The 12,758-nt window shown below is 34.7% G+C and overlaps 1 protein-coding gene across 1 annotated transcript in view; it reads right to left on the bottom strand.

Moving 5' to 3' along the window:
- LOC149791757 (outer dynein arm-docking complex subunit 4-like) overlaps positions 1–12,758 on the bottom strand; it is a 51,190-nt gene that overhangs the window by 31,387 nt on the left and 7,045 nt on the right. Inside the window, exon 3 of the mRNA XM_089970259.1 lies at positions 2,808–2,961. Coding sequence (XP_089826385.1) covers positions 2,808–2,961 — 154 coding nt within the window. The remainder of the gene's footprint in view (positions 1–2,807; positions 2,962–12,758) is intronic.

Raw genomic sequence — 12,758 nt, 5'->3', positions numbered from 1 at the left:
AATGTTTTCGATGATCGCCTCAACATACTGTAATTTATCCTGAAATTTTTAATGTTGTCCTACGAGAAAATAATAAAGTACACCGTTATGAAGAGATATTTATTAACAGTTAATCTCAGAACGATTATAAAGTGAGTATTCAACAGTATAATCTGCCTACTCCCCCTTATTTTTCCGTTATGTCGTCAATCACTTTATTGGTTTTGGGCTTATTTTATAGGTCCCTCGATAACTCGCCCCTCGCTTATAGCGCAGTCGATGTTTCTGGACCCCAATGTGCGCGAGTTATCGAGGGAGTGGTGTATACTGTAACAGTCAAAATGTCTCTAGTTGATACAAACTATACTGTAACAGTCAAAATGTCTCTAGCTGATTCAAACTATACTGTAACAATCAATATGTCTCTAGTTGATTCAAACTATACTGTAACAATCAATATGACTCTAGTTGATTCAAACTATACTGTAAGAATCAATAATGTCTCTTGTTGATTCAAACAATACAATAACAATCAATATGTCACCTAGTTGATACAAACTATACTGTAACAATCAATATGTCTCTAGTTGATTCAAACAATCAATATGTCTCTAGTTGATTCAAACTATACTGTAACAATCAATATGTCTCTAGTTGATACAAACTATACTGTAACAATCAATATGTCTCTAGTTGATACAAACTATACTGTAACAATCAATATGTCTCTAGTTGATTCAAACTATACTGTAACAATCAATATGTCTCTAGTTGATTCAAACTATACTGTAACATTCAATATGTCTCTAGTTGATTCAAACTATACTGTAACAATCAATATGTCTCTAGTTGATTCAAACTATACTGTAACAATCAATATGTCTCTAGTTGATACAAACTATACTGTAACAATCAATATGTCTCTAGTTCATACAAACTATACTGTAACAATCAATAAGTCTCTAGTTGATTCAAACTATACTGTAACAATCAATATGTCTCTAGTTGATACAAACTATACTGTAACAATCAATATGTCTCTAGTTGATACAAACTATACTGTAACAATCAATATGTCTCTAGTTGATACAAACTATACTGTAACAATCAATATGTCTCTAGTTGATACAAACTATACTGTAACAATCAATATGTCTCTAGTTGATACAAACTATACTGTAACAATCAAAATGTCTCTAGTTGATTCAAACTATACTGTAACAATCAATATGTCTCTAGTTGATTCAAACTATACTGTAACATTCAAAATGTCTCTAGTTGATTCAAACTATACTGTAACAATCAATATGTCTCTAGTTGATTCAAACTATACTGTAACAATCAATATGTCTCTAGTTGATACAAACTATACTGTAACAATCAAAATGTCTCTAGTTGATTCAAACTATACTGTAACAGTCAATATGTCTCTAGCTGATTCAAACTATACTGTAACAAACAATGTCTCTAGTTGATTCAAACTATACTGTAACAATCAATATGTCTCTAGTTGATTCAAACTATACTGTAACAATCAATATGTCTCTAGTTGATTCAAACTATACTGTAACAATCAATATGTCTCTAGTTGATTCAAACTATACTGTAACAATCAATATGTCTCTAGCTGATTCAAACTATACTGTAACAATCAATATGTCTCTAGTTGATACAAACTATACTGTAACAATCAATATGTCTCTAGTTGATTCAAACTATACTGTAACAATCAATATGTCTCTAGTTGATACAAACTATACTGTAACAATCAATATGTCTCTAGTTGATACAAACTATACTGTAACAATCAATATGTCTCTAGTTGATACAAACTATACTGTAACAATCAAAATGTCTCTAGTTGATTCAAACTATACTGTAACAGTCAATATGTTTATAGCTGATTCAAACTATACTGTAACAAACAATGTCTCTAGTTGATTCAAACTATACTGTAACAATCAATATGTCTCTAGTTGATTCAAACTATACTGTAACATTCAAAATGTCTCTAGTTGATTCAAACTATACTGTAACAATCAATATGTCTCTAGTTGATTCAAACTATACTGTAACAATCAATATGTCTCTAGTTGATTCAAACTATACTGTAACAATCAATATGTCTCTAGTTGATTCAAACTATACTGTAACAATCAATATGTCTCTAGCTGATTCAAACTATACTGTAACAATCAATATGTCTCTAGTTGATACAAACTATACTGTAACAATCAATATGTCTCTAGTTGATTCAAACTATACTGTAACAGTCAATATGTCTCTAGTTGATACAAACTATACTGTAACAATCAATATGTCTCTAGTTGATACAAACTATACTGTAACAATCAATATGTCTCTAGTTGATTCAAACTATACTGTAACAATCAATATGTCTCTAGTTGATTCAAACTATACTGTAACAATCAATATGTCTCTAGTTGATTCAAACTATACTGTAACAATCAATATGTCTCTAGTTGATTCAAACTATACTGTAACAATCAATATGTCTCTAGTTGATTCAAACTATACTGTAACAATCAATATGTCTTTAGTTGATACAAACTATACTGTAACAATCAATATGTCTCTAGTTGATACAAACTATACTGTAACAATCAATATGTCTCTAGTTGATTCAAACAATCAATAAGTCTCTAGCTGACAACGGACAACACACAACAAATACTGGATCACAACATAGGCTCTCATAGCCTTATGGCCAGATTAGCATAATATAAACAAATCAGGAATTCATCTGAGTGTTCAGTGTCTTTCAATTCCATTTTCAAACCTTATCAATGTATCAGATATGTCCTTACATCCCACAGAGTTGTCAATAGCTTCTTGAGCTTTCTGGATTCCAAGTCGAAATTCTGGCAACTCTGGTCGAAGCTTTTGGCCCCTGTGATAGTTGACCAGTGCCATCTCAAAATCTCCCATGTAGTACAGGGCCTGTGCTTTCTGATAGATCCCCTGTAAATTTAATTACATTAAATTTATGGATATAAATATATTATATGATGAAAATTTATGAACAGATTATTTCTATTATTCAAATGAATTACTTTGACCTGATCATCTCTGATGTGAAAAGTGAAATAGATCTCATGCTAAATGATAAACATTTACAAGATGTGTATAATAAAACTAGAAAAAATGGTGACAATTTGCTCATATGAATATATTCATGTCTCTCCCTAATCCCACACCTCTCCCATGAGTGATAAATCCATAGTTGAAAAAAGGGCATAACTGCTAAAAACATCTAAGTATAACAAATGGTCAACAAATGGTCAACATACATACCTGATGATGATGACCATACAAAGTATCAGAGCAAACCACTAAATACAACAAGAGTAGTTGCATTCACCTAATTCTTTAATATACTGCGCCCTGATGTACATCAAAAGGGTAGTAACTCTTACAAGAATCATGGGTGCATAAAGATTTGTCACTATGCGGATCTTTAGATGATTACCATAAAAAAACAAGTTCCACAGCAATCCATAAAAAACCACATTCAGTTGCAGGACAAAATGGCAATAAATCTAACAAAAATTGTGAGAGGAAAACGATTTGTCAATATGGACATTATCAAACTATGCCCATGACATAGGCAATGCTTCATGGCCGTCCACTTTAAACTATGAGATGAGCTGCATTTACAACATTCTGTTATACACTACATCCAGCTCCGATCAAAAAAGAGAAATAACTCTAACAGAATGTAAAGGAACTCTGAAGTCTATCAGACTGCATCTTCAGCTGGATACCGTTAAATGCACCAAGCTGTATGGTGATCCATCAAAAACTATGGGACTAGTTACATTCATAATATTTTACCAGCTGCAATACATCAAGGGCAACAACTCTAATAAAACTCACGCATGGTCATTTATTTGCCAATATGCAAATCTTCAAATGATGACCTTAACATATAAAAGTTTCCTTACAGTGATCCACTGAAAACCATGAGGTTAGTTGTGTTCACAAGATTCTGACACAAGCTACATCAGGCTCCAAGTCGGCAAGGCAGATTTCTCTAATGAAAATCAAAGAAGCATTATGTTTTGTCAACATGTACATCTTTTGATGATAATTATTATTCTCTGCAGTTTTTGTGACAACCCACAGCAATCTGAAACTTAGTGGTATGCATAAGATTCTGTGCTACCCTTAGTTGGCATTAAGCTGAGTCCAAGTACAAAAAGTCAATAATTCTTATACAAATTTGCCGGATCACAGTGATTCATTGATTATACACATCAGATGATGATGGCCAATATGAAACAAACTTCATGGAAATCCATCAAAAACAGGTAACATGTTGATCTAACTAAAAAGATCATAATTCATAAACTGCATTATGCCACATGAGCGTTGAAACTCTAACAATAACATATGGAACCAAATCGGTTTGTCAATACGCACATCTTCAGATGATGAATATTATAACATTTACAAAGTTTTATGATGATTCATAAAAAAATCACGAGGCTAGTTACACTCACAAGATTTGTTGTTTCAGCGGCAAGTCAAAAGGGGCAATAACTCTTTCAAAATAGTGTGTAAGGAAAGTGACTTGTTGGTATAAACATCTTCAGATGAAGAACTTAACATTTGCAAAGTTTAATGGGCATTCATAAAAATGTGGTAAGAAATTTACTTGTCAATAAGTAGGCCTATAACTTTAGATCATGTCATAAATATTTATCAAGTTCCATGGCTTGGTGATTTAAAGGGTTCTAACCAGCCGCAAGCTGATGGTACGTATAATGACACCACTTCAATGGGCAGTTTAAATTCGTAAAACATAAAATATTCCGTTTACATCATGTCTGTGAATTTGGCTCACCTTAGAATTTACAAGTTCTGGTGAACGAAAACAACAACTATTACAAATCTATTTAGTTCATGTACCTTCTTGACTCGAGGCCCCGAGTGGCCGAGTGGTCTAAAGCGCTCTCCGTTATGGATCACTGCCATCTCACCTCTGTCTGCGTGGGTTCGAGTCTCAGATTCGGCCAATGTGGGTATGTGAGAAAGCTTGCCAGTAGCTTCTTGTGGGTTGGTGGTTCTTTCCGGGGTTTTCCCGGTTTCTTCCTCCACCATTAATACTGGCTGCCATATATAGCCTATCATGTGCTGAAAAATGGCATTAAACCATGCAACAACAACAACAACAACCATGGCAATCCATTAAAAATTGCATTCATCCCCTGAGCAGCAATAACTGACATCACAAGTCAATGATACTGACTGTGTAAACATGACCTACATTTTGTTCCAAAACCTGAGACATCAAAACATTATTTCTATATGCATCTTATGATGTGGTGGTGGTAGTGGTGGTGGTGAATAACATATAGGCAAGAATCCAATGACTAAACTGCTACAAAAGTATTGGTTTAGGAAATGGAATAAAGTGTAAATTCTAGCACTTGGACTAAATGTAACATGCTATCTGCAATTTCTTTAAATTTGTGGTGATAAAATTCGCAGTCAACTGTCTGGGTCAGGTACAGTATATTTTGATTCCACAAATGGCATATGAAATATCTTGTGGAAGTAGGTGTCATGATGTACAAAATGCTAATACATGTATTTCAATAAACAATAAGCAAAACTTGAAGCTGACAGTGCTTCATGTCATTTACACCAACTAGACAATATATATTTCTTCGGTTACATGGTATGGTTCCTATGAAAGCCAAAATATTAAATTTAAGAATTAAAATTTTCAAGCAAATTGTACAATCCCAAGTTTTGTCAAGTTTACAATGAGCATGCAGGATTAACTGATAATGATACAGTCCAGTTTTTCACTGACAGTTACTGAGAAAACACAAAGAAACATACTGAAGTCATGTACAGATTCTTAGAATAAATTAATAAGTCACTAAAAATGTTTTTGCTCATGTCTTGGATTTAACATTTGTCTCAAAAATGTTACATCCCAAATTCAAATCAATTTTATAACAATGTGATAAGTTCCTGGCTGTGTTTGACACTGCACAAACAGACCTGCCAACCCCAATGAGAGTCCTCAAGGGAGATTTTGATTCAGGGAGATTTCAATTATTGCAGGCAGGATTTCATCGGGAGAAATATGTTGAACACGTTTACAAAAAGTGAATATTTTTCAAATAAACATATGCTTATTTAATTCTACAATGGTTTAATTTTAGATAATAATTAACAATGTATAAATAACAGACTGAACAAAACTTAACAATGAAGAACATAAATTTAACATTACTCCTGGAGAGACATGGTTGTTACTCCTTTGCATCTTTTAAGCATAATTTTGTCAAACAGTCTCTCTGAGCAAACAACAAGAATACTTTCTAGTGTCTCAGTTTTCATACTGCTCCTGAAGTCAGTCCTATTCTTCCTCACAAAACTAAATATTCTTTCACAGAATGCATTGCTGCGAGGGAAGGCGATGATATGGCTCATCACTTTGGCAAGAAGTCCAAATTTTGCTTGACCCATGCTATCTCTGATCTCACCAATCTTCATCCAAGTTTGGTCCATGGCAACTGCTGAATTAGGCTCCAGCATTCCAGGAAGTAGTTCTTCAACCTGGTATAGAGAAAACTGCATCTGCAGCTGATCCAGTGAAGCTCCTGCAGGAATGATTGCTGAAAACCGCTTCACAAAGAATTCCAGCATTGCAAAGCTGATGAAGGGCCTCTTTGTCACATCTGCTACAACTGCAATTTTAAGACGAGTTTCTGAAATATTTCCATGCTTAATTAGATAGTTACAAGCTGTTGTAAAGAAGGCTTTTATAGAGGTAAAGAACAAGTCAGTCTTTTCTTTAGAAGTTTACATTCCTGCATGAAGCTTCGAGCTGCTTGACCAATCATTTTTTCTTCATAATTCTTGATGTTGTATCCAATCTGAGAGTGAACAGATTCTGTATCCTTGTAGATCATTGCAGAAGGTTTCACAAATATGGCCATAATATGCTTGATAAGCTCTTTTATCTGAGCAGCCTGTTTGTGGATCAGTGGTTGTTCTGACTGCAGCTCAAGATTCACCCTGTCAAAAAAGGGAATGATGAAGTCCAAGAAGAGGACGTTCAACTTAAAGTCCTGGACCTTATATTTTACAGAACTCTCTACTTCCTGGAGTGGCTGGCTTCCACACTTTGTCTTGTTTTGGCTTCTTTACAGGCAGACTTCTCCTCTTCCCACTCTGCCTTAAAGAAGGCTGTAAGTTTATCCCACTGCTTGAGTACCGATTTTATTGTTTTTCCAAGAGACAGCCACCTAGTACTGCCATGCTTGCACACCTTAGTGATATCAACACCTGTTTCTTCTTGGCAACATATGAATGTATGCATCCTATTGGTGCTCTTTTCCTTGTAGTAATAAATGTCACGAAAGAATGATTCTATATTAACAGTAAGCTCCTTGCAAGCCCATTCACGGGCCAAGTGGAGTCGATGACAAATGCAATCAGTTGCGTATAACTCTGGCTGCTTTTGCAGCAAAAATCCATAGGCACCACTCTTCATTCCTATCATAACATTGGCACTGACTGTGATGAATGCAATGCATTTCCTCCAAGGGATGCCTTGTTCCTCAAATTTTTTGTCAATCATTTTTGATGTTTTCCCGTTCCCTTTTCAGTGCACTCCAATAATATTAGAAATTTCGGTCTTGTATTTCTATTTTCACTATATAAAACAACAAGTGGGTATAACTTGTCTCCCCTGTCATCGCTACCATCTGTAGCAATGCTAAATAGCCCACTTTTCATTGTCTGAACTGAAGTTTCTGTAAAAGCTGCTGCCAGTTCCTTAACAATACATGTTGTCTTTGTTTGTCCACACTGACATTTTTTAATGATGTCGCATGCTGAATGGGATGGATGCAGAACAAAGCCTTAAAAGGGCACCTGCATGATTGGCTGCAGATAGAGGGATATTATGTTCAACAAGAAACCCTGTAGAAAGTGCTTCAGCTCTGGTCACAGTTTCTTCAAAGGATGAATCCACAAATCTGAACAAGTCTGACACATCCTGGGTGTTTCTCTTTGTCTGTGCAGATGTTAAATGCCTGTGAAAAAAATTACACGCAATTTAAAAGACTGACTCAGAAACAAAAGTATCTGTTTCACTTCCCAATCTTACTATATATCTTAGGCAAGTAGATGTAGTTCTTAGGAAAGAGCTGATAAATCTAAATTGTTAAAGTAAATTTGTGACTTTACGGCTAAATAATAATAATGAAATCTTAGTATTTTTATTATTTGCAGATGTATTGATTCAATTATCGTTTATTCAACTGTACCTGATTTAACCAATCTATCAGTGTATCCTAATCTCACTAAAGATAATCATAATTTTAATGCTGGCAGTCAAATTATAATTTGCAGCATACAATTAAGGTCATAAAAATAAACAGTGAGATTAAAAACTTACTTTTGTGACTGGAGATGTCAACGACAATCATCACGCCCGCCACTGGCAACAATGAAACATGAATTGCTAGTCTTGCAAAATGCTGAATGTTTATCAATTCCACGAGTCAGGCATGGAAATTCCAGGCTATAAGAAGCTTGAAAAGAAGTTTCATATGTTTTTGACTTTCCAACTTCATCCAAATTTCCCTTTCTTTTAGATACTGTAGAGGAGATCACCAAACATATAGATTCAAGTTTACGTGCTTTTCAAAGAACTTCTCAATATTTCCAGTTTTACACACTGGGAAATTTCCAAAACAATTTTTGTTAAAAAAAACAAATTTTTCTCGATTTTATTTGACGAAATTAATTTTTTCTGGGGATAAAAAAATATAATAATGCTGGAGGTGAGGCTGAATTCAGGGAGTCTCCCACAAATAACGGGAAGGTTGGCATGTCTGCACAAAATGTTCATTTGGATAATGCAATTTGTTATGTACAATATATACTTACTTATAAGTCCAGTCAAACTGCAAACAACAAAGATGCTGATCTGTCATAGTATAAAATGCCTGCAAACCGGGTCTATCTTGCTTGTTATACTGATTACTCCTAACAAACTGCATAGATCCAGATCTGCCAGCACACAATGCAATGACAGATCTGGGTCTATGGACTAAACTTATAAGTGAGCATATAAAGAATGAGAAAACCTCCATGTATTACAAAATGCTTGTGATTGCAACATTTTTTATTTTATGTTAGCCTTTGCAAATTTCACATTAAAAACGAACCTGTCTAATCTAGCACCAGAGTAATTTTGACCTCTGCTAATGGGCGCACTTTCGTCTCTTGATCATGGATTATCAATTGGTCATTCTGGCAAAATAGCCAAACTATTATTTTGGTCCCTTTGGGAGATATTTGCACAAATTTGTCTTACTGCTTCCCCAAAACATGCGTAAAAATAGGGTAAATACTGGTTCATTCAATGGCATACACTGGTCTACCCATATATTGTCAAAAATCTTTCAACTGTACTGTTCAAATTTTCAAACGACAATGTTGCAGCCATGGGATACAGAGCACATGTTAACAAATGACAGATACACTGTTGCATTCTACAGCTGAGTGTAGACTAAATCATACAGCTGCTTTAAATTCTGTGATTACTAAGGATCTGCTTCATATTAAATTTCTATGTTCAATCCCTCAGTTGTATAAGCGATAATTACGGGTGTAAAGACTTTAATTTGGTAGTACTGGGTATCTGAATCAGATTTGTCAATATGCATCATTGCACAGTAAAGGGCTAACTGTGATCATGTAATTAAACCATGAGTGCTTCCAATGACCAAATAAGAAATCCTGGCCAAGGACACAAAGTTAAACTATCCAAATTAAATACAACAACCCAATAAGCTGCTAAAATTCGATGTACACAACTTTTATCAACTTAAATGTTTGATGTTTATGATTATTCACTTGGAGAGTCATCTAATGTCTCACATCTTTTGTGAAAAAATAAAAATGATATCCTGCTATCCAATGAATTAGTGTTCATAACTTAATATTCAGTATATGTACAACAAGTAAACTTAATCCTTTGGTGTCACTTTTATTACACAATCACAACATCAGATTGGTATAGTCAACGATACTGCTAAAATTGTTGGACAAATAGTACTGATTAATGTCTTACAGAAAATATTTTGCTGAACCAAAACAGTACTTTACTGTACGTAATAGGTATAAGGAACTATCTGCCCCTAATCAGGAGTGGCCGAGTGGTTTAAAGCGCTCTCCGTTACGGATCACTACCATCTCACCTCTGTCTGCATGGGTTCAAGTCTAGGATTCGACCAATGTGGGTATGTGAGAAAGCTTGCCAGTAGCTTCTCGTGGGTTGGTGGTTCTTCCCAGGGTTTTCCCGTGTTCTTCCTCCACCATAAATACTGGCCGCCATACATAGCCTATCGTGTATCGTGTGCTGAAAAATGGCGTTAAAGCCCACAACAACAACAAAAAAAGCCCCTAATCAGATCTTTTAAAATTAAATGACAAAAACTACGAACCTTTTGGTTAACAGATCTTTAGTACAATAAATACTAAATTCTGTTATAATCAATTACATCAAGGTGATCATGAATTTTTGGCAAGTAATTTATCCATAAAAACCTTTTAAAATTAGACCTAAGTAGTGGTTTATGTGTATCATACTGGGGAAAATTTAGGACATTAAATGTGACCAGACATTGTTGCAAATTTGTTTTACCTACTATCGCTGAAATCCACAAATCCTATGAAGAGTGTACAGCCCCCCAATTCATCTTCATTCAATAAATTATAAAAACTAGGCCATAATGCTCCAATTAGAATGAATGATAATGGTAAAAAGTAGAAACATGTTAAGTGGCATACAAATGCCCCTCCCCTAACTCAAATTCACATGGGTTATGTATAAACCCACAAGTCAAGTCCAACTGTAAGCTGCAAAGACCAAGATCTGCTGTCACATAATTCAATGAAGATCTGGGACTATGTAGTCTGTTATGAGTAATCACAATAACATACAAAACAGACCTTGATCTGCCAGTGCTTTATGTGATGGCAGAACAGGATCTATATTATTTGCACCTGGAATCAATTTACAAGCAAGTATATATGATAAGGCCAAAAAAAATTGAGTTTCCGATCAGCTGAATGTCTGTTTTTTGGTGTTAACCATAAAAAAAAAATTATAATTTTTTTAAAAAAAAAACATTTTGAAATTGATTTGTAATAATAATAATAATGACTTTATTTAGAGAGGGTAACACAATTAGCTAAGAACTAATCTACCTTGAGGCCCTCATACAAAGGAATTTATTTATATTAGCTGCATCTCTGAAGCCACTGGATATACTGGGCTTTGGAAGATGGAAATAGAGTGGGCTTTCAATCTCAACAGGAATACTATTCCAGAGCAAAGTTCCAGAGTACTGGAAACTGTTTTTACATTGTTGTTGTTGTTGTTGTGGGGTTTAACGCCATTTTTCAGCACGATAGGCTATACATGGCGGCCAGTATTAATGGTGGAGGAAGAACCCGGAAAGAACCACCGACCCACGAGAAGCTACTGGCAGGCTTTCTCACATGCCCACATTGGCTGAATCTTAGACTCGAACCGCCGCAGACAGAGGTGAGATGGCAGTGATCCGTAACGAAGAGCGCTTTAGACCACTCGGCCACTCGGGGCCCCTGTTTTTACATAATTCCTTATTTAGTTTTGGAATTTTATAATTTTTGGTAGACATGGATTGCAGGTGGTTAGTACTGCCGGGTAGCCTATACTGGAATAGCGATTGTAAATATTCAGGAGCACTATTACTGGACATCCGGTACATTAATTTAGCTTTTCTCAAATGGATTCAGTCTTTAATAGGTAATATTTTTAACTTACCAACTAAATTTTCCTTGCTTTCTTTCTGGATTGATATTAGCTTTAATGCTCATTTTTGAACATGTGCCAGCTTTGCTATGTTTTTATCATTTGAAATAACCCCATACTGTATTACAGTAGTCTAAATAGAGTTGTATGTAACTGTTACGAAATAGTTTTCTGTGCTTTTCAGGGAGAAAATGTCTTATCCTACTAAGAAGCCATAAACTTGACTTGACTTTTTTACTTATGTGTTTGATATGTTCAGTCTATTATATTATCTACCAAAATACCAAGTAGTCTATCATGACAGACCATTTGCAAATTTGTATTCTTCCATGTCAAACAGTTCATCACTACCAAGATTTTTCCTTTTTTGCCATGTTGTGATAAGTAATATTTTAGTTTTACCAGTATTTACCACCATGCCATTGCATATGCACCAGTTGTCCAGTTTGTTTAGGGCATTCTGTAAAGAAATTTCGAGTTCATGCTTTGTGTTTTGGCTGTCTGACAATGTTGTATCAACTGCATAGAGATCTGAAGATGATATTGAGTACCTTAGTAAAAGTGGTAGGTCATTAATAAATAAAATAAATAGTAATGGACCTAGAATTGAGCCTTGTGGTACTCCATATCTAATTGTTCCAGGTTCAGACAGAATATTATTTATATAAACATGTGGTGTTCTCTCACTTAAGTATGAAGTAAACCATCTAACTATGGTTTCATCACATTGGTAGATTTTCAGTTTCTTCATAAGGATTTCATGATCCACCATGTCAAAAGCTTTCATGAAGTCTATAAATATAGATCCTATTTTCTACCTTGAAGCCATTTATCAGTTAGGGAGATCAAGGCAGTCTCACATGGATGTTTCTGTCTAAAGCCTAATTGATTAGGGTGTAACAGCAAGTGTTCGGTTAAATAT

Source organism: Sinohyriopsis cumingii, chromosome 9 (assembly GCF_028554795.1).
Source record: "Sinohyriopsis cumingii isolate HCF-2022 chromosome 9, ASM2855479v2, whole genome shotgun sequence".
NCBI lineage: Eukaryota > Metazoa > Mollusca > Bivalvia > Unionida > Unionidae > Sinohyriopsis > Sinohyriopsis cumingii.
This window is presented reverse-complemented; position numbering and strand designations above follow the sequence as displayed.